The sequence below is a fragment of the Syngnathus scovelli genome, chromosome 5, assembly GCF_024217435.2.
Source record: "Syngnathus scovelli strain Florida chromosome 5, RoL_Ssco_1.2, whole genome shotgun sequence".
NCBI lineage: Eukaryota > Metazoa > Chordata > Actinopteri > Syngnathiformes > Syngnathidae > Syngnathus > Syngnathus scovelli.
In genome coordinates this window covers 15,798,801-15,822,119 of record NC_090851.1, presented here as the reverse complement: position 1 = coordinate 15,822,119, position 23,319 = coordinate 15,798,801, and the positions used below count along the sequence as shown (strand labels likewise).

Below are 23,319 nucleotides of genomic sequence, written 5' to 3'. Positions count from 1 at the left end.
CACTTACATCGTCCTGTACCGCTGTAACCGGCATATGTAAACAAACGTAAAACAGGAAGTGGTATCACCTGAAAACGGCCTTCAAAATCAATCACTCTACCTCAAATCAAAGCAGGGCTAAATAACATAAATAACATGGAGAATTCTTAACATATACTGTAAATATGTTTTAGAACAACTTTTATTATTATATTTTTTATAACAAGGTACAAGAGTACATCCTGTAAATATGTTTTTAGAACTTTTTTATTATTATAACAGTTTTTCTATAACAAGGTACAACACTGTAAATATGTTTTTAGAACTCTCAATATTATAACAATTTCTTTATGGAAAGGTACAAGTGTACACACTGCGATTGTGTGGGCACTCCTTGCCTTCTGCTGGCGTGTGGGCAAGCTTTATGCCATAATTCCTCAATTTAGAAGTTTTATTTTGACTTTTAAATTTTTTTTTAATTTGGAAAAAAATCCGCGATGTAGTGAAACCATGATAAACGAACCACGATGTAGCGAGGTATTACTGTATATTTCTCCAGAGTATCATGTGTTTTTTAATGCATTTGTGGTATTGGTGTCTTTTTTATTCATACGTTGATCGTACAATACCTCAAATTATTCCTCAGAGCCTTCTCAAAGTTGTATCACTAAAAATCTCTTTTGTCACATTGCCTAAGCAAGCAAATCATAATTTACCTGTGCTAATATTTTGTCTACCCTTGTTTTTCCTCAGTGATGTCCTGCTACACTCATTGGTCATTGCTCAGTATTCTTATTGCATAATTGATCAATATACAGTATAGGTGCAGTTAAATAAAAACCTACCTTTGCATCAGTTTTTTCCAGTACTTCATGGATACTCCTGGTGCTACAGCTAATGCTTTCTCCCACTGCGAGAGAGAAATATTTGTTCACTTAATCATGAATTCATTACATTCTCAACAAGTCCCTTTTCTTTGATCTGTCCTCAAAAGATAGATAAAACAAGTTACAAACTTAAGTTTGTTAAAATGGATTCACTTCACGAGTAGAAAATATTTATTTTTTGTTGTTATTGTAGTTATAAGGGTCAAAATCACATTTGTTGAGTAAAGTGTGAGTGCGTATGCTGTATACTACGCAGAACAAACAAGTAAGGTGCAAAAGTGCACATGCAGCACCTGTCCAAGCTCCACCATTAATTCACAGTATCGCTGAATCTGTCCTAGTCTCAAATGGATATCTCCTGCTTCTTTAAGGCGTTCTTCTTTACTCGGAGCACCAATACCACCTCCGAATTTAGACATCTTGACAATGGTCAATTCCTGGGCTTCAGACTGAGGGACAACACAAAAAGAGGAGAGGATAGGCAAAAATAATTTTGTAATCATGGTCGAAGAATGAGTCAACTCATACGTAGGTAGAGTGAACATGCATTAATCTGTATACACAACACAGCCATTCCAATTTACAAAGCAACTGTACTAGAGAGTTTACAAGTCCATACTCTGCATCCTTCAGGGACTGGTTGCTCTGGTAGACAGGAACAGCTTGGCCTAATGAGAGGCTTTTGGCCAAATGCCTGTTAAGTGGACGCTTATTTAAATCTCATATATAGTTCATCTTGTACTAGAGAGTTTGTTTACAAGTCCATACTCTGTGTCCTTCAGAGACTGGTTGCTCTGGTAGACAGGAACAGCTTGGCCTAATGAGAGGCTTTTGGCCAAATGCCTGTTAAGTGGACGCTTATTTAAATCTCACATATAGTTCATCTATTGTGTCCTGTTTGTTATTGTCTGTGTGTAGTTTCAATTACATAAACTATGAGTACAGTAATTGCGCCCAATTTGTGGGAAAGGTGCTGGGAGGAGCTTAAGTGGTAGGCAAAGAGTGAGGTTGGTCCTGCCGGGCTATAGGTGATTATAGCTAAAGGGGAAATTAATTGTAGACAGGGTAAGAAGGTGTAAAACATTTTGTGATCTCAGAAACACAATAGAGTTCACCACTACTGTGGGACCCTTACCAGAGTACCATTCAGTTCCAGTTTAAGTGAGTTGATCTCCTGTTTGTATTAAAGTTAAAGTCCCAATGATCATCGTCACACACACATCTGGGTGTGGTGAAATTTGTCCTCTGCATTTAACCCATCCCCATGTGATTTTGATCCATCCCCTGGGGGAGAGGGGAGCAGTGAGCAGCAGCGGTGCCGCGCTCGGGAATCATTTGGTGATCTAACCCCCCAATTCCAACCCTTAATGCTGAGTGCCAAGCAGGGAGGCAATGGGTCCCATTTTTATAGTCTTTGGTATGACCCGGCCGGGGTTTGAACCCACAACCTTCCAGTCTCAGGGCGGACACTCTACTACTAGGCCACTGAGCTGACATTTGCTAATGTCCATGGAATAATCTTTTGCCTCAGCTGCAGGAGGCCTATTAATCTCCTTTGTTCATTTCAGGAATTTTATCATGGACTACATTCTGAACGTATGATTTTTGTTTGGGCGGGTATTCTTCTTCTGTTTATAGCTTACATTTACAGGTTTGGTTTTAGTTTTAATGTTTTTTGACAACACTGCAAAGACCTTGCTTCCAACTGGCCTACTCTGAATTTAAATAAAAGTGTTAAAAAAAATGAAAATGAAAAATTGCATTGTGCAAGTGGTCTGTGCTCTACGGAAATGTATCACAGATATAAAATACCAGTGTCACATGCTCGTTCCACCTTCCATCCAATCGGTGATTTTCCTTCGGTCAATTGTTCTCAGCCTGGCACTGATCAGAACCTCGGACAGTTCTCTTCCTCTGCTCCTGCCCCTCTCGTCCTGTTATGCAGTCATCAGCATTGATTGTGTCGGTTCGTCTAGCTTGCTACCTGTCTGATACCTGTATGCTACCCGTCAGTTACGCCACCTGTTATTCTATTCTCCTGCCCGTGTCGCTCCCTATTATCCAGCTTTCCACTTCCCCTTTCCTCCCAACTCAATAAAGATCTGTGCTGCACATGGTCGCGCTGTCTCTGCTCATGATAATCAGTTGTTCATACTAATTATTCAGTAAGTAAAAAATTACATTTAATTTGGTAGGATGGTGGTTATGACTGCTGCATTGTTTAGTGAGTAATCAGCTTCCACACACATTTGTTACAGATACTTACTGTTTTAAACTTCAGTAGATGTTTCATGTGCATTACACCCTTGCTGTAGCTACCTGGTAGCAGTGAGTCGTCCTGCCCATTAATGACAGATACCAAGTCCCACAGGTTGCTGCTTCCCCCTGGAGGCTAGCAGGAAAAAAAACGCATGCACATAAGTAAATTATCCAAAGTCAAGTATAATTTATTTATGTAGCTCTTAATCACAGAACGGTCTCAAAGAACTACACATGGCCAGTGTTAACAAATAACAACATCCACAGATATTAAATACAGGAAGGCAACGGAAAAACACCCACAAAAAAATAATATTGGTCACAAATCGGTTAGAGCAGTCTCAAGTGTTATCTGTGGCATCAAAAGGCAAATCCGGCATTACATCTGTTAGGGTTTTTCATATTATCCTTATCGTATGATTATGTTGGAATGCAACCGGTAATAAATAACCTACCTTGTCCCATCCTACACAAGGTCGTAAAACATCCCCTGATATGTTTTGACTAGAGGACAAGGGCTTTCTATTCAGCCTACTCATACCCCCACTCTGTATCTCTTAATAAATATGCCCTTGCAGGAGGGAGGGTTCAGACTTCATTCCTTCAACGGGTGAACTCTCCACCTGCAGGTTTCTAATAGGACTTGCTTGTCTCCCGTGTGGTTCTTGCAAAATAAGTTAGAGTGAGCACAACTCTAACAACATCTTTCACATCAAAAGTGGAATCCTATTCAGTAGACTTATTTCCCAGTATTTACTTTTCATATTTAATTCTGCAATCTAGTCCTATGTTTATACAGGTGACAGTTATCTATAGTAATGTGTTCAATGAACATAGTGGCTTTTTATAATTGTTTAAGTTGTTAAATATTTGTACATGAAAAATAATCAGGAAATTAATTGCAGACTAAATATAAACTTTTTAGTACTGGTATAAGTAGTGAGTTACCAGAATTGGGATAGATGGTGTAGCAGTAGTGCTTCCAGTGCCAGGACTCCATGGAATCCCAGACCTGTTTGCGAAGTTTCCCCTGGCGTTTTCTTAAGCTATTCAGTTGAATGAGAGCACAGGGTGCTGGCTTCAAGCGGCCACCGGAGGCCTTGGACGCTGGAGTGTGATAACAACTGAGCCGTTTCCTTTTTAACTGTACTTTTTCATTCGCAGCTGGACACTTGAATCGTGCAGACTTATTTGACATTGGATGTCAATAAAAATTGCTAGTTCTAGTGACATTTTACTGCACTTTAAACATCTCAGACGAGAGCGCAACCAGCAAGACTAGTGAGACTAGCATTCTCAGTGATTCAAAACAGCAGCGGTTCTGCAGAAAATGAATTACTGCACTTTAGTAGCATTGTTCACTGCATCTAAGTTTGACTCTGTACCAAATTGTAGTATCAAACTATTACAAACTATCACACGGACTCTGTACCAAATTGTAGTATCAAACTATTACAAACTATCACACAATTACAAATTACATTAACAAATAGAAAAGAGTTACCGAACAGCATTCGGAGAACCAACGCAGCTTCTTGGCGGTAATGTCAGAGCAGAGTTTCTCCAGCTCCTGTTTGATGTCTCTTGATACTTTGCCACAGAGCAGTGGTGGAGAGTTGGGAACCATAGCTTTATCTGCAAGACACATAACCTGAGGGTCTATACCAGACGTGAGCAAACTACGGCCCGCGGGCCACATCCGGCCCACGGGGCGGTTTAATCCGGCCCGCCAAACCTGAATAAATTGTATTATTAAAAAAATGTTGGGGTCATTTTCCCTGCAATGACTGTGTTTCCCCAGTAGATGCTCGCTCGCACTTTTACTCCCGGAAGCTGTGTCAGAAAGCTCGGTGCACACTCACAAGTGTGTGTACGTACTCAGTAATACAGACCCGGCGCACTCTGCGCTCTAATTCCTTCAGTGCCGAGATTGCATTTCGAGTGTGGGGTGTGACGTCAGTATTCTCGCAATTCGTGCGCTGAGCTTTCAGATGCAGTTTTACGCCAAAGCCACCCACAAACCTTCCCCTGGAATCCATCCATCCATCCATTTTCTGAACCGCTTAGTCCCCACGGGGGTCGCGGGCGTGCTGGAGCCTATCCCAGCCGTCATCGGGCAGTAGGCGGGGGACACCCTGAACTGGTTGCCAGCCAATCGCAGGGCACACAGAGACAGACAACCAATCGCACTCACACTCACACCTCGGGACAATTTGGAGTCTTCAATCGGCCTACCAAGCATGTTTTTGGAATGTGGGAGGAAACCGGAGTGCCCGGAGAAAACCCACGCGGGCCCGGGGAGAACATGCAAACTCCACACAGGGAGGGCCGGAGGTGGAATCGAACCCGCACCCTCCTAACTGTGAGGCGGACGCGCTACCCAGTGCGCCACCGAGCCGCCCCCCCTGGAATCCTTCCATTAAAATTAGTGGCCCGAGGAAAAGAAAGGTGGACACTGAGTCCAGAGTGTTTAAAAAGGAGTGGACAATTATTTGGCTCAACCTATGTGTGAGCAGACGTTCAGCCACATGAACATCAACGAAGCCCCGTCACAGATTTAGGTTAACGGTCCAACACCTCGGCCACAACAAATTTTATTCCAGACTATGATGCACTAGCAAAAAAAGGGAGACCAACAACACTGTTCCCACTGAAAATGAAGGGGAGTTTCTTAAGTTTGTTGTAAAAATGTATGCATTTTGAAAATAATGTGTAGAAATAGCAGGGATTTAAACTAGCGACCATTCTCATTTTCAAACAATGCAGGATGCTCAAGGACATCCCTTGAAATGCTTACAAAATTGGTTAGTACGGCTAAACAAACAACATGTTTACTCGACCCGCTTCCAGCCAAACTACTTAAAGAATTATTTCCAATTTTAGGACCGTCCGTCTTAAATATAATCAATCTGTCTGTTTCCTCTGGGATAGTGCCAATAGCCTTTAAAACCACTATTATTAAACCACTACTTAAGCGCGCAAATCTTGACCCGGACTGTCTCAGTAATTATAGGCCAGTTTCAAACCTCCCATTCATAGCAAAACTTCTCGAAAAAGTAGTAGCACAGCAGCTTATTGATTACATGGTCGCTAATAATCGATATGACTCTTTTCAGTCTGGTTTTAGAGCTAATCATTCTACAGAGACAGCACTTGCTAAAGTGACTAATGATCTCCTCATAGCTATGGATTTAAATACGTCGTCTGTATTGTTACTACTTGATCTTAGTGCTGCCTTTGACACTGTAGACTTCGATATTTTATTAGGGCGTCTTAAAAGTTGTGTTGGTATCTCAGGGTCAGCACTAAGCTGGTTCAATTCCTATCTATCAGGCAGGACGCACCGAGTGGTCCATGGTAATACGTCCTCTGAGCTTTATAATGTTACGTGTGGTGTCCCACAGGGATCGGTACTCGGGCCGATTTTATTTAATATTTATATGATTCCGCTTGGGGACATAATACGTAAATATATTAGTTTTCAATGCTACGTGGATGACACCCAATTATATATGCCGTTATCGATGACAGATCCACAGGACTGCTGTAATCTCGAGGCGTGCCTTGCGGAGATTAAGCAATGGATGTCTCTCAACTTCCTTCGTCTTAACCCGGATAAAACTGAGATGTTGATAATTGGTCCTACTCGTTATCAACATTTATTTAAGGAAACCACTATAACTATAGATAACCGTACTATCACTCAGAGTGATACGGTAACTAATCTCGGGGTAATATTTGACCAAACGCTCTCCTTTCAAAAACACATTAAGAATATAACCAGGATTGCGTTTTTTCACCTTTGTAATATTGCTAAGATTCGTCCTATCCTCTCGACCGGGGATGCGGAAACTATTATACATGCGTTCGTCACGTCGCGCCTGGACTACTGTAATGTATTATTCTCTGGTCTTCCTAAGTCCAGTATCAAAAGTCTACAGTATCAAAATGCCGCTGCGAGGCTGCTCTCACGGTCAAGAAAATGTGATCACATTACCCCAATATTAGCCAAATTACATTGGCTCCCGGTCCATTTAAGATATGACTTCAAGGTTCTTCTACTAACCTATAAATCACTGCATGGCTTAGCGCCTTCATATCTCGTCGACCTAGTCGTTCCTTATGTTCCGTCTCGTAACCTTCGTTCGCAAAACGCTAGTCTTTTAGTTATACCGAGGGCCAAGAAAATGTCTGCAGGGTCTAGAGCAGGTATGGGCAAATTAATCCGGCCCGCCAACCCTAAATAAATTGTATTATTAAACTTATTTTTTTTCTCTCGGTCATTTTTCCTGCAATGACTGTGTTTCCCCAGTAGATGGGGAACCACTCGCCTGCGCATTTACTACCGGAAGCCGTGTCAGAAAGCTCGGTGCACACTCACAAGTGCGTGTACGTACTCAGTAGTACGGAAATGGCGCACTCGCGCTCTATTTGTCTCAGGGCCGAATTTAGAGCGTGGGCTGTGACGACAGCATTCTTGTAATTTGCGCGCCTAGCTTTCGGATACAGTTTTACGCTAAAGCCACGCACGCACAAACCTTCCCCTGCACTGGAATCCTTCCATTAAAATGAGTCGCCCAAGGAAAAGCAAGGTGGACACTGAGTGCCGAGTGTTTAAAACGAGTGGCCAATTTGGCTCGACGTACGCGACGTGACGTTCAGCCACATGAACATCAACCCGTCACAGATCTAGGTATTAGATGATTGATGCACCACCTGTTTGCGACTAATCTTATTTTAAAGTTCTTACGGCCGACTTTAAGGAGGTGTTTCCCGTTTCCTCACCTCTGTCACCAGGTGTTTGTGCGTTAAAGCTCTGCTCTGATTTTCAGATATCCGTCACCGTGTTGTTGTTTTGATTTCTTTATTACTTTATTTAGATGTATTCTTTCACTGATTCTTCAAGATGATGTATTTGGTCAGAATGTTTGCCGTTTGATTTGATTTCACCTCATAAGATTAACATCTTTCATAAATCTGACCTGCAGGCGCTGAAGTGATGGAAACTGTTATTCATAAAAACAGTGTCGTATTTAATGAGAATCACTGATAGTAGTTTTTTGGTGAAATATTTTTTTTTAATGCTGTTGACAAATGCATGTTTTCAAAAAGCTTTTTTTGAATATCCTACGTGTCGTTCATATTACTTCAGACAAACACTACATCTATCTGCTCCTGGTTCGGCCCTCCCGGTCAAAATTTAGAACTCAATTAGGCCCCCAAGTCAAAAAGATTGCACACCCCTGGTCCATACTTTTGTAGAATCCAGAACAGAACAAAACAGAACCAACCCAGTATGAATAAAGCTTACCAGTGTTTCCAATTATATTCTCCCAAGGTTGGTTGGTGAGGATGTTTAGCAGCAGAGGAGAGATTAGAGGGGTCAAAGACCAAAGCCTCACTGTGCTGTCTCTGCTACAACTGGCCATGGTGAAAGGACGATTCTGATGGCATGTTAAACCTAAACACACACACATACACACACACACACACACACACACACACACACACACACACACACACACACACACACACACACACACACACACACACACGCACACACACGCACACACACACACACACACACACACACACACACACACACACACAAACACACGCCCACCCCCCCAGAGACATACGCACGCAGACCCACACATAAATTAGATTTGAGAATAATTAACTATATAATAAGATCTTTTTGTTGTTGCTTTTCAGACTGCTATAAAAGAAATTATACCATTGGCTATCTATTGTAATTCTACAACAAGGGGGTGTCACTGCCCATTTTGAAACTGAGATCTACTTCTTTGAGCCATGATTCAATGCTAAGAGGTAGTTAGTCAATCAGTGAGTCAGTCAGTCAGTTTTTTAGTTTGGTAGTTAGTTTGGTACATACTTCTGAAATAACACATTTAATCAAATTACTAAAATTGTTTTATTTCGTATATTTTGATATATTTTGATAAACTGACATCCACTTCTTTAAGCCATGATTTAATACAATGAGTTAATTGCTCGGTCAATCAGTGAGTGAGTACGTTAGTTTGTTAGTTTGGTACATACTTCTGAAATAACACATTTAATCAAATTACTAAATTGCTTTATTTTTGATATTTTGTTTCTCATGACCAAATAGGGTGTCCAAAACCCAAACCTTCATCATGACATTCTCTCACATTTAAAGATGTGATAATGTGGTATCAATATGGAACACTTTATTGCTATAAAGCCTCGGCAAATCTAACATTTAAAAATGATCAAAACCTTAGGAAATCTCAACGTCCCATGAGTAATGCTTCTTTTCAAAACAGGCCTGCAATCTACTCATTTGTTCCTTGGGGGTTCACCTACATTCAAAGAAATAATTTGTTGAAAATGTGCTCGTGAACGTAATAAAAATATGGAAATAATTTCCACCTAATTACTATTTTGTTGAACCAACTATAATTGCAAATAGTAAAGTTAAGTGAATATAAGTACATTTTCCATTTGTTTATACAAAAGACGCACATTATGCTTTTTCTCAGTATACCCAAAATAACTCCACATATACAGGGAGAAGATGCTAACTCACATAGGAAAGCCAAAGTATGGATTTGAACCCATGACCTCAGAACTGGAAGCTAAACCGTTGTCTGCTTTACCACAATGGTTATTATCACTCCAAATGGCATGTTAGGCAAATTTTGCACCAGGTGTTAGTCCACACTTGTTAAAGTCACAGCAAAGAAAGGTAAGTGACTTGTGTTATTTCAACATGAAATTACTTATTAATTGTGACGTGAACTATGTTTTATCCAAATACTAACAACTTAATGTTGTTCCTCTTACAAATATGATTACCGTATTTTCCGCACTATTAGGCGCACTTACATACTTAAAATTTACTCAAAAAACCACAGCGCGCCTTATAATGCAGAGTGCTTTACATATGGATCAGTTGATGAATTTTTTGATCCATACTGGTTGTACACAGCGCTCTGCCAAAATGTTTCAGTACGTTTTAGTACGACGAGTAAATTACAAGGTCGCATCGCTTCCCAGCATTACGGCAACCGTGGTCAGGGGGCGTCACTGAATAGCTGTTGTACCTGCAGGGCTATTTCATTTCAAAATAGGCTGTTCCGTTAATGTTTTCGAGTACGTTTACGGATCAATGTCCAACGGAATCATAAATAAGCAGCACCAATGTGTTAAATCAGTCTTTAGTCGGTTCCGATCACTTTTATGCAAGAGAGTTTGAGAAACGTGATTGTTTACGGGGGCCACCATGACACTTGCTGAGCCTCATGGGAGTCTGCGAGCTGAGGCTCAAGGGAGTTAGCGGGTGGCTAATGCTATAATAATAGCTGCTATACGCACGAGACTATTTATTTTCAAAATAGGCTGCTCCGTTAATGTTTCAAATAAATTTACGGATCGATATGGAAGGGAAACATATGTAAGCAGTACCAATGTGTTAGATTGAACTTTAGTCGGTTCCGATCACTTTTATAGCAGATAGTTTGAAATACGTGATTGTTTACTGAGGGCTCATTGGTTATTGGCTAGTGGATGCATACCGCAATCCTAGTCAACCTCAGTTTGTTGCAGTATAGCTTCTATTTTATGTGCCCTTTAATCCGGTGCGCCCTATATATGAAATCGTTTCTAAAATAAAAAATTCTATGAGGGTGCGCTTTATAATCCAGTGCGCTTTTTGGAGCGAAAAATACGGTACCTATTGATTTAAGTAAATGAACTCGGCAGCCAATCTCATTTTTTGCTGGCGAACCCTGTTCTACAGCCATTCATATTCTTTTGAGCCATCGTTTTTACCGTAAACATCAGCACCATGATCATAGACTGTGTCCAGGCAGTTGCCATCTCTTGTGTCCCAAACTCTGATTGTATAATCCCAAGAGCCTAGAAAAAAAAAAGACATTAAGGAGCCAGTGTGTATACATTTTTGATTCATCAATGTTATCTAGTGGTGAAATAATAGAGTGCAATGACCCAAGTCATTTTCTTGATAGGCTATAACTCCCATGTTCATGTTTGTTGTATGTTTTAGGCTTGTTATTTGTTCAATTTTTTTCCTGGTTGCATCTTGACTATAACTTTGTCTATTTATAAACTCTGACTGATCTTATTTTAACAGTTGAAGAGCAAACTGTATAAAACTAAAAGTATAGTTACAGTTGGTACAAAAAGCATACCTGAAATTAGGAGGTATGGAATCTCTGTGTTCCACATCAGGCCTCTGACTGGTGCTGTATGACCACTCAACACATTGATACATGCATCCTGTGTGTAGTCCCATATACGAACAGTACTGTCCAAACATAATCACAAGTGCTCTTTTAATTTAAAGTTGTTTTTGAACAGCACAATGTACAGATAAATTCACTTGTGCATAGTATTATACAGTATTGTATGCCCATACATTATTATCATTTCATTTATCTTTAGAGTTTGGGGGGAAATTGTCTTTAACTGTTTGTGTTTCAACCCACCCATCATCTGATCCAGAACACAGTATCCCCTCTCTGAGTGGAGACCAACGGACATGAAATACTTTAGCTAGGTGTCCAGTGAAGACTTTGAGTGGCTGGTCTGAGCTGGTGGCCAGGTAATACACGCGAACATTCTTATCCTCACAACCAGTCGCAATCATATCCCTGCGGGAAGAGTTCAGCCATTATAAAACAGTTATAGCTATGTTAGTGTCTAAAATAATAACCTCATAGCGTTATCTTACAATTGTGTTTTGTTTTCTGTATGGATTCAGTAATAATTGACATGATACTTTGCTTTTCCTGTTAAAAAGGTAGAACATACTTGTTGTTTTGACTCCAGTCACAGCCAAAAACTGCAGCAGGATGTTTGTACTTGTGAAGGATTTTACCATCAATGGTTCGAATAATGCTGTTAAAAAAGGAGACAAAAATTCAAGATACATACAGAATGTATGGAATCAGCATTTTGGAAGAATGTTTATCCATCCATGCATTTTCTATACCGCTTGTCCCCATGGGGGTCGCGGGCGTGCTGGAGCCTATCCCAGCATTCAGGCAGTAGGCGGGAGACACCCTGAACTGGTTGCCAGCCTATTGCAGGGCACACGGAGCCAAACAACCATTCACACTCGCACTCACACCTAGGGATGATTTGGAGTGTTCAATCGCCCTACCAAGCGTGTTTTTGGGGATGTGGGAGGAAACCAGAGTGCCCGTAGAAAACCCACGCAGCCACGGAGAGAACATGCAAACTCCACACAGGGAGGGCCGGTGGTGGAATCGAACCCACACCCTCCTAACTGTGAGGCGGACGTGCTAACCGGTGTGCTAACCAGTGTGCCGCCCAGTCGCCAGAATATTGATATATACTGTAATATAATAATATAAAAATACCACTTACCAGAATCCATCACCACTACAGGTTGCAATTCGCTTTGAATCTTTGTGACTCCAGGATATACAAAATATGCCATTTTTACCATGCTGGAGCAGGATTAAACAAACATTAACAAAAGGTCACATTTGCATACAGTTACATATACTTCAAGTATTAAAAGAAACCAGATAACATATTTGACCCAGGGAAAGGTCAGGCAAATCATGTTTCTTATTTCTTTTTTTACAACAAACAAAAGGGCTGTACCTATCATATACACCCGCAATATACAGTATAACATACAGCAAAATAGAATAAAAAAGAATTAGATTCTATCTGAAATAAACAGATTATGCCCACACAACTACAACCTCCTCTTGTAAAAACGGGCGCAGTGTTACGAAATATGGAAAAAACATAATAGTATAATATATTATAGCAGTGAAGCAAGAAACCTCATTAAAGCGTGTGATTATTTTTCCTTTCCGGATGTCCCAAATGAAAGCTCCATTGCGTGATGTTGCTCCTGCAATGCAGTTTAGGTCACCTTCAAAGCACACAGAGTGTTTTACATTCTTTTGTTAAAACTGGGATATTGTACTGAATTTGTGTGCACATGAGTAAGTGTGGGTGGGTGTGCTTATGTTACCTGGAGCCCAGGACAAGGAGTAAACCACACCTTCATTGCCTGGGGAGGTATAAACTGCTGTTAGTGTGTTTGTGTCCCATATTTTGATGGTTCCATCAAAACTAGCAGTGGCCAACAAGTTAGGATCATCAGGCTTGAACTTGCAATCGAAGATGGTCTCGACATGGCCCTGCAAATGGTCAACTGTCATGAATTCTTCCAAGACATAATTCTAAAACATGTTTCAGTTACTTAAAGAAAATATTTTTTCATTGTTTTTGGAAAAAAAAATGCAAAATGCAACTCCTTTCATTAGAATACCAGGTCTCGTAGAAAGTCCCACTTCTTGGCACCCATGTCATAGAGTCCTACCCCTCCATCCATAAAACAACACACTGCATGGCCAGGAGGCAAAGAGAAGGACTGGTTCTGTGACAAGGTCGGGGGAGGTACTGCCTCACTCGTAGAGCTGGTGTGTTGACTTTTACTGGAACAACAGGAACTCTGAGCTATAGGTGACAGAATCAAACAAAAATATTATATATACTGTACTACAGGTGCATCACAATAAATTAGAATTTCATGGAAAAGTTCAACTGGACAATTTCAGTTCAATTCAAAAATTGGAGCTCATATGTATATTATGCAGAGGCCTGCACGATGGTTGACTGGTTGACACGTTCGCCTCACAGTCCAGAGGTTGTGTGTTCGTCTTCCTGTGTGGAGTTTGCATGTTCTCTCCGTTTCTGTGAGGGTCTCCTCAGTGTACTCGTTTCACATTCTTAAAACATGTCCATAGCTGTGATTGTGAGTGTGAATGGTTGTTTATCTATGTGCACCCTGTGATAGGCTGGCAAACAAATCAGGATATCGCTGCCTACTGCCCAAAAACTGCTGGGATAGGCTCCAGCACACCCATGACCCTCATGAAGATAAGTGGTTCAGAAAATTAATTGATGGATATAATTTAGATTCACAACAAACAATTTAAGAAAAAAATGAACATTCCATAAAGAGCCAATCTAGTTTTTTCAATGCTGGTAAACGGCCACATTTGGTTGAAAGGTCAGCCTCCGTGGAACTATGGATTTCCATCCATCCATCCATCCATCCATCCATCCATCCATCCATCCATCCATCCATCCATCCATCCATCCATCCATCCATCCATCCATCCATCCATCCATCCATCCATCCATCCATCCATCCATCCATTTATTTTTGTCATCGTATGTTCTTGCTAGGGCCGTTTGGTGGATTTTTTAAGTCCAACTTTAATATTTCTCCAAGCCAACCTCTGAGGTTTGTTGCACAGATGCATATCTGAAATTGATGGACTCGAATGGGCCACTTGCACGGCTACGCTTAACTGCATCTCTAGCCCTGACAAAAGAAGCATTCGCCCTGCTATGGCTGCAGTGTCCAGTGAAGAGGCTGACCGCTACACTAGTTAGTTATGGGTGCATAATAGGCCAAGTAGCTTTGAATATTTTTTCCCCTTAATAGAAAAAAAATCACGATTTAAAAAATGCAATATTGTTTATCTTGTGTGATCTTTACCTGCATTTGCTGTTCTTAAACATTTAAGTCGAGAACTATGGCACTATAATGAAACGGTGTCACGTGCCGTGCCAGAGGACGCTCAGCTTCCCTCAGCCACACCCCTTTCATCACCGTAATGTCTGTCACCTACTCCCTTTTGTTATCTCATGTATTATTACCAGCTCAGTGGGCTAGTAGTAGAGTGTCCGCCCTGAGACTGGAAGGTTGTGGATTCAAACCCCAGCCAGGTCATACCAAAGACTATAAAAATGGGCCATTGCCTCCCTGCTTGGCACTCAGCATTTACGGTTGGAATTGGGGGCTTAGATCACCAAATGATTCCCGAGCGCGGCACCGCTGCTGCTCACTGCTCCCCTCAGGGGATCCCAGGGGATGGATCAAAATCACATGGGGTTGGGTTAAATGCAGAGGACAAATTTCACCACACCCAGATGTGTGTGTGACGATGATCATTGGGACTTTAACTTTAAACCCTGCCCGTGTGTTTCTCCCTGTTGCTTTCTGTCTGTGTCTGCGCCTGTTGTTCCTGTCCTGCTCATCCATTCGCCCCCGGTCTTGTGTGGAGGCTCACGGTCAGAATCTGTTCCTGTGTATGAGTGGACTTCTGTTTCCTGCCTACTGTCTGTGAGCCTCTGTCCCGCCTGTGTCTTTGTTCACCCACCTCCCTTCCCTTCAATAAGCCCTGGTCCAAGCTGTATTTGGTCGCCCTGCTCCACTCAATCATCACAAATGGTATCTTTTATCTATCATTATTCTTGTGCTTTATCCTTGAGACGTGCAAATTATTAGGCTACATGCAGTATACAGGAGCCCTATAATGAAAGTTGCATGTGACCAAGGGTGTAGCCAGAAATCTTTCTTTGGGGTGGCCAGGGTGACACAATATCTCACCGAGAGGTGGCCATAAGCATATGCAAATGCACATGACCGCAGTTGTACATCTGGCTTCCCGTAACCGTTTCAACTCCCTGAAAACTCATTTTATCATACCATCCACATTCAGGATTTGATTAAAGAAAATTCACACCAATCCAAAAACTTGCTCAACACATTTATAATACGAGCAAGATCAAATAAAACTAGAAGGCAATGTTTTGCAGCTTAATCTACCAGATAATGTGAGTTTATTATCCATGGCTTTGCTTTAGTGTACTATCGCATAGTCTATTTCTATCTCATGCACTGATTTGCTAGCTACAGCCAATCACATTGATCGATTGTCATTGATGCCGGACACCATTTTGTAGACTGTAATTGAGGGCCCATTCATTCAAATCATATCTAAAAATCACAATGACATACAAGTCTCTTAATTCTTCCCAATTCTAAATGTTACTTAGGTTACCCTATTTTTTGTTCCATAAGGTGCACTGGATTATAAGGCGCACCCTCATTTAATTTTTTATTTTAGAAATTATTTCATATATAGGGCGCACCGGATTAAAAGGCGCATAAAATAGAAGCTATACTGCAACAAACTGAGGTTGACTATGGTTGCAGTATGCATCCACTAGCAAATAACCAATGAGCCCTCAGTAAACAATCGCGTTTCTCAAACCATCTCCTATAAACGTGATCGAACCGACTAAAGTTCGATCTAACACATTGGTACTGCTTACTTATGTTTCCCTTCCATATCAATCCGTAAATTTACTCGAAACATTAACGGAGCAGCCTATTTTGAAATGAAATAGGCTCGTGCGTAAAGCAGCCATCATTATAGCATTAGCCACTCGCAAACTCCCATGAGCCTCAGCTCGCAGACTCCCATAAACCTCACCAAAGTGTCATGGTGGCCCCCTGTAAACAATCACGTTTCTCATGTCAAGTTGAATAACGACAATAACAATTGTGCGTCTCGCTAGACTTTACTTGTACACTTCAACAACATGACTCCATTACAACAACTGAATAATTTCCTTGACTCCCGACATACAACGCGTCCGCACATGCGCAGTAGGAAAAGCATATAACAAATGCATATAGCAAACGCATAGTAGGAAAAGCATAACAAACTCCCCTTTTTTCTTTAAAGAAAAGCAGTGCAAAGAAAATATTTCCTTCCATTTTTTTACCTTAACATATAATCAAATTTAAGGTTTCAGCTTTAATAACAAGAGTAGAACAGTATGAACAAAAAGTATTTTGTGTCAAGTCCATTTAGGTTTTAAGCTGCCATACACCTTCACTGAGTGCAGACGCCCCTTTCTTGGTCAAACACTCAACGAGTTGCTCCTTAGTCGCTGACCACAGGATTTGCTGAATAGTCCCAGAGCTGAGTAGTTCCTTCATACTGCTGATCTCGAGTCTGAGTCTTTTCTCTGTTACAGATTTGGTGGATTTGATGGCGTCAAAAAGAGAGTGGTTGTCGGTTACACAAACAATAGGCACATTTTTTCGTTTACAGTCACCTGTGGTGAGCTCTGAATACAGTGTGGCTATGAAGACTGCACTGTCAATACCGTCTCCAAGTGCCAAAGTCTCTCCTGCTAAAGTGCTTCGAACAACTCTCCTAATCCTCTTTGATTGCCAGCATATAGGTGAGAATATTCCAGTTTCTCCCATAAGCATGATGAGATGCCCCCCTTGAGTTCCTCCATCTGGAAGATTTCCCATGGACGAATCACTGAACACCACCAGCTTTAGGAGCTGTCTTTTCCCAAGTACTGAAACTTCAAAGTCACGTCCTCTGACTTAAGTTTCCTGATCAGTTTATTTGCACAATGCAGAGTCTGGACTGTGGCATGCTTTGTACTGGATGCTAGGATGGATATGTCACACATTATGTCAGGTCTGCTTTGTCTCGCTACCCACAGTATCTGGCCAATCTTTGACTTGAGCATGTCATGTTCAGTGTCTGTTAAGAGGGCCTCTCGCTGTGTGGCTCTGGTGGGGTCAATAGGAATGGGTTGAAGATTTTTTAAGTACGTCCATTGTTGCACCTGTATTTCATGCTCCACAGAGGGAACCTCCATTCCAATGTAGCTGAAGCTGTTGTGTTCTTCATGCCCAATTTGAAAGACAGCTTTCAAGTGTGAAATGACTGTCATGGAGAATCTTTCTGAACCCCCCTAGATAAAGTCATCCACATGACAAGCAAGGGCTCTCATCACATTGCCAGAGTCATCTAACCAGTAAAACACTGCAGGATCCACTTTTGACACAGTACCTCCTGACTGCTACATAATGTCTTTCACCCTGTTGTACCAGTACAGAGAAGCGTCTGAGGGGGTGGGGGAGGGCGAATGTAGACATTTCTGGTTAACGCTTTACCTTGCAAAAAGGCTGCTGTAATGTCCATCGAGTTCAGCTGCCATTTCTTTTGAGATATAAGTCAAAGTCCGCTTTATTGTCAATTTCTTCACGTCAAGACACACGAGGAGATTGAAATTACGTTTCCCACTATCCCACGGTTACAAGACATAGTACACAATATACATACAAGCAAACAACACAAAAAGTAAAAACAAGAAGGCACAAACACTGAATAAATAAGAGCGATGAATAAATAATAAATAAACAAATAACATAATAAATAAGAGGAGCAAAAATTGAGCAAGTGTGCATACAGCAGACAGTCAGAATATAGCGCAAAAGTACAGGATGTTATGCAGGAGGGGGGAGAGAGTTCAGGATCCTAACAGCCTGGAGTATGAAGCTGTTGGTGAGTCTGGTGGTGCGGGAGCGCAGGCTCCTGTACCTCTTCCCAGAGGGCAGAAGATCAACCAAAGAGTGAGCGGGGTGACTCACATCACACACAATCATGGTCGCCTTGCGGGTGAGATGGGAGGTGTAAATGTCCTTTAGGGAGGGGAGTGAAGAACCAATAATCTTACCAGCTGTGTTCACTATGCGCTGCAGGGCCTTCATGTTGTATTCAGTGCAGCTACCACCCCACACAGCGATACAACTGGAGAGGACGCTCTCAATGGTGCCACGGTAGAATGTGGTCATGATGGCTGAAGGAGCACTTGCTCGCCTGAGTTTCCGCAGGAAGTACAGACGGCGCTGAGCTTTCTTCGCTAGTGATGCAGTGTTGGTGGACTGAGCACGCGGCCTTGGGGGGCCCCCGTGCTCAGCGAGATGCTGGCGGAGATATTGTCGCCAACACGTACTACCTGAGGCCTCTGACAGAGGAAGTCCAGTAGCCAGTTCCAGAGGTAGGTACTGAGGGACAGCTTGTCGAGTTTGCAGATGAGTCACTGTGGTACAATGGTGTTGAATGCAGAACTGAAGTCCACAAACAGCAATATCACATACGAGTCCCTTCTCTCCAGGTGGGTGAGGGCTGAGTGGAGAGCAGAGCAGATGGCATCCTCAGAGGACCATTTGGCTCAGTACGTAAACTAGAAGGGGTCTATGGTGGGGGGGAGAATGGATCTGATGTGCTCCATGACAAGCCACTCAAAGCACTTCATGATGATGGGTGTCAGTGCCACAGGGCGGTTGTCATTGAAGCAGGATGGAGCAGGTTTCTTCGCCGCAGGTACGATGGTGGCAGCCTTGAAACATGGTGGGACGATGGCCTGCTGCAGGGAAATGTTAAAGATGTCCGTGAATACACCCATTAGCTCCTCAGCGCAGTCCTTCAGCGCTCGACCTGGCATGTTGTCTGGGCCCGCCGCCTTACGGGTGTTGATAGCGGCAAGCGTCCTCCTCACGCTCTCGGCAGAGAGGCACAGGGGCTGCTCGTGTGGAGAGGGAGGGGTCTTCAGCGAGCAAGTGCTGTTCTGAGCATCGAGGCGAGCAAAGAAGCGGTTCAGATCGTTGAGCAGACGGATGTTGCCCTCACAGCTCTGCGGCCCGGGCTTGTAGTTCGTGATGGTCTGAATGCCTTGCCATAGGCTCTGTGCGTCCCTGCTGTCTTTGAAGTGGGCGGTAATCTTGCAAGAGAATGTCTTTTTCGCTTCCTTGATGCTCCGGGACAGGTCAGCCCTCGCTGTTCTCAAGCCAGCCTCATCCCCAGCTCTGAAGGCTTTGTCCCTGGCCCTCAGCAGCCTGAGGACAGCCCCTGTCAGCCATGGCTTCCAGTTAGCCCGAGTGACGATGCATTTTGTTTGGGTCACATCATCAATGCACTTCGTGATGTAAGAGGAAACAGAGTCAGTATACTCCTCTATGTCAGTCTGATTGTTGCAAGTGGCTGCCTGCTTAAACATTTCCCAGTCAGTTGTGTCAAAGCAGTCTCGAAGCGCATCAGAGGCACCCTCAGGCCACACTCTTACCCGCTTGCGAACCGGCCTGGATGCTTTCATTCTTTGTCTGTATGCTGGCATAAGCATAACAGTGATACTTTTGTCTGCTGTATGTACACTTGCTCCATTTTTACTCCTGTTATTTATTGTGTTGTTTATTTATTATTTATTCATCACTCTTATTTATTCATTGTTTGTGCCTTCTTGTTTTCATTTTTTTTATGTTGTTTACTTGTGTACTATGTCTTGTCACCGTGGGATAGTGGGAACGTCAAGTCAAGTCAAGTTTATTTGTATAGCCCTAAATCACAAACAGTCTCAAAGGGCTTCACTTAGCCAAAATTGACAATTATTCTCAAAGCATCCCCTGATCATAAGCTCCCAAAAGGGCAAGGAAAAACTCAAAAAAACCCTGCCAGGGGAAAATGAGAAACCTTGAGAAGGGACCACAGATGGAAGGATCCCCCTTTCAGGATCACCAGGTTGTAATGAATGCAGAGAGTGCACAAGTAATACATAATATGAAAATCAATGAAAAAATGGATGTCGGAGGTGCCCTCGATTGTCCTGGCAGTGTCCTCAAGGGGGCCGAGCCGCAGCTCCCCCATCCCGAACTGGTCCCCAGAATCCAGCCAGCCGCTATCAGCTTTTGAGCCACCTAACCCCCTCCCCAGCCGGGGAGGAGGTGGGCAGAGAGAACAGAACAAACTCCGGCCAAATCGGCCATCACAAGTTAGTTAAAGGCCATCTCATAGAAATGTGTCTTTAAACGTGTCTTAAATGTTTCTACTGAGGTAGTAGTTCTAATATCCATTGGTAGGACATTCCAAAGCTCTGGAGCCCGAATAGAGAATGCTCTAGACCTTGCAGACATTTTCTTGGCCCTCGGTATAACTAAAAGACTAGCGTTTTGCAAACGAAGCTTACCAGACGGAACATAAGGAACGACTAGGTCGACGAGATATGAAGGCGCTAAGCCATGCAGTGATTTATAGGTTAGTAGAAGAACCTTGAAGTCACATCTTAAATGGACCGGGAGCCAATGTAATTTGGCTAATATTGGGGTAATGTGATCAAATTTTCTTGACCGTGAGAGCAGCCTCGCAGCGGCATTTTGCACTAACTGTAGACTTTTGATACTGGATTTAGGAAGACCAGAGAATAATACATTACAGTAGTCCAGGCGCGACGTGACGAACGCATGTATAATAGTTTCCGCATCCCCGGTCGAGAGGATAGGACGAATCTTAGCAATATTACGAAGGTGAAAAAACGCAATCCTGGTTATATTCTTAATGTGTTTTTGAAAGGAGAGCGTTTGGTCAAATATTACCCCGAGATTAGTTACCGTATCACTCTGAGTGATAGTACGGTTATCTATAGTTATAGTGGTTTCCTTAAATAAATGTTGATAACGAGTAGGACCAATTATCAACATCTCAGTTTTATCCGGGTTAAGACGAAGGAAGTTGAGAGACATCCATTGCTTAATCTCCGCAAGGCACGCCTCGAGATTACAGCAGTCCTGTGGATCTGTCATCGATAACGGCATATATAATTGGGTGTCATCCGCGTAGCATTGAAAACTAATATATTTACGTATTATGTCCCCAAGCGGAATCATATAAATATTAAATAAAATCGGCCCGAGTACCGATCCCTGTGGGACACCACACGTAACATTATAAAGCTCAGAGGACGTATTACCATGGACCACTCGGTGCGTCCTGCCTGATAGATAGGAATTGAACCAGCTTAGTGCTGACCCTGAGATACCAACACAACTTTTAAGACGCCCTAATAAAATATCGAAGTCTACAGTGTCAAAGGCAGCACTAAGATCAAGTAGTAACAATACAGATGACGTATTTAAATCCATAGCTATGAGGAGATCATTAGTCACTTTAGCAAGTGCTGTCTCTGTAGAATGATTAGCTCTAAAACCAGACTGAAAAGAGTCATATCGATTATTAGCGACCATGTAATCAATAAGCTGCTGTGCTACTACTTTTTCGAGAAGTTTTGCTAGGAATGGGAGGTTTGAAACTGGCCTATAATTACTGAGACAGTCCGGGTCAAGATTTGCTCGCTTAAGTAGTTTAATAATAGTGGTTTTAAAGGCTATTGGCACTATCCCAGAGGAAACAGACAGATTGATTATATTTAAGATGGACGGTCCTAAAATTGGAAATAATTCTTTAAGTAGTTTGGCTGGAAGCGGGTCGAGTAAACATGTTGTTTGTTTAGCCGTACTAACCAATTTTGTAAGCATTTGAAGGGACACGCTTTTAAAATTTGAGAGGGTTATTGCATGATCCCCAGCGCTAGTAACCGGCGGAGCGATTGGCATGGTATTCTTGATCTCGTCCCTAATGGACTCAATCTTTTGAGCAAAAAATTTCATAAACTCGTCAGCTGAGTGGAAGGAGCTATCGGGGGTCGGCTGGCGCAGAGTTAGCTTTGCCACTGTATCAAATAAGTATTTAGGATTGTTTTTGGGAACGTAATTTCGATTTCTTTGTGTGTCTTGGCATGTGAAGAAATTGACAATAAAGTAGACTTTGACTTTGACTTTTGACTTTGATATGGTCAGAAAGCCCAATATGGGGGAGGGGGGTGGCTTTGAATGCTCCTTTATGTGTAGTGTAGACCAGGTCCAGGAAGCTGTCACCACGTGTTGGAAAATTAACATGCTGGTGAAGCCTCGGAAAAACAGACTTTAGGTTAGCATGATTAAAATCCCCAGCGAAGATGGTGAAACTGTCAGGGTGCGCCGTCTGTTGTTCACTGACAGCCTGGTACAGTTCACTAAGAACCATGATCCTGTCGCTTTCAATGTTGGAAGGCGGGATATCGTGACTAGCAGAATCGCAGTAAATTCCCTTGGCAGCTAAAAAGGACGGCACTTAATGATCACAAACTCCGCCAGTGGTGAGCAGTGCCTGCATACAACTACAGAGTCCCAGCACCATTCGTCACGGATGTAGACACAGATTCCTCCTCCTCGCGATTTTCCCCCGTTTACAATGGCCCGGTCCGCTCGATAGCACGCTAGCTGCTCCAGATGCACAGCAGAGTCCGGAATGTTGACAGTCAACAGTGAACATGAGCACACAGTTGCGCACTGTCCGGTTCGTAGATCTCAGCAGTCGAATGTAATCCATTTTGTTGTCCAGCGATCGAACATTCGCCAGGAGAATGGAAGCCGCGGCCGGGCGAGTTGGGTTGGCCGCTAGCCTGGCCCGGACGCCTTCGCGCTTGCCCCCTCGCACACCGCTTCCGACGCTTTCTATCCGGGGGAGGCGTAGCAGCCGAGTCCGGCGTTTTTTTCAGGCCGGAGTAGTCCGAGTTCCTTTAATGTCTCTGCTTCAAAGTTCAGAACGCTGCAAAACTCGCTTTGGCCGATGTAGAGTAGAACCTGCCTGCTGTACTT

At 42.6% G+C, this 23,319-nt stretch overlaps 1 protein-coding gene and 1 long non-coding RNA gene across 5 annotated transcripts in view; one reads left to right on the top strand and one right to left on the bottom strand.

Annotated features, from left to right (window-relative positions):
• wdr17 (WD repeat domain 17) overlaps positions 1 to 23,319 on the bottom strand; it is a 72,746-nt gene that overhangs the window by 22,197 nt on the left and 27,230 nt on the right. For all 4 annotated transcript variants that reach the window (XR_007481579.2, XR_007481578.2, XM_049721510.2 and 1 more), the window contains 13 exons: positions 13,450 to 13,637; positions 13,150 to 13,318; positions 12,956 to 13,047; positions 12,525 to 12,607; positions 11,946 to 12,032; positions 11,621 to 11,785; positions 11,324 to 11,439; positions 10,944 to 11,030; positions 8,437 to 8,586; positions 4,630 to 4,760; positions 3,133 to 3,258; positions 1,160 to 1,315; positions 825 to 889 (listed from right to left, as the gene is read on the bottom strand). Coding sequence is in view for 2 of the 4 variants with exons in the window: in XM_049721510.2 (XP_049577467.1) it covers positions 825 to 889; positions 1,160 to 1,315; positions 3,133 to 3,258; positions 4,630 to 4,760; positions 8,437 to 8,586; positions 10,944 to 11,030; positions 11,324 to 11,439; positions 11,621 to 11,785; positions 11,946 to 12,032; positions 12,525 to 12,607; positions 12,956 to 13,047; positions 13,150 to 13,318; positions 13,450 to 13,637 (1,615 nt within the window). In the remaining 2 variants the exon portion in view is untranslated. The remainder of the gene's footprint in view (positions 1 to 824; positions 890 to 1,159; positions 1,316 to 3,132; positions 3,259 to 4,629; positions 4,761 to 8,436; positions 8,587 to 10,943; positions 11,031 to 11,323; positions 11,440 to 11,620; positions 11,786 to 11,945; positions 12,033 to 12,524; positions 12,608 to 12,955; positions 13,048 to 13,149; positions 13,319 to 13,449; positions 13,638 to 23,319) is intronic.
• Positions 5,911 to 23,319, top strand: part of LOC137840286 (uncharacterized) — a 245,330-nt gene continuing 227,921 nt past the window's right edge. Inside the window, exon 1 of the long non-coding RNA XR_011086819.1 lies at positions 5,911 to 7,334. This is a non-coding gene — a long non-coding RNA (uncharacterized lncRNA). The remainder of the gene's footprint in view (positions 7,335 to 23,319) is intronic.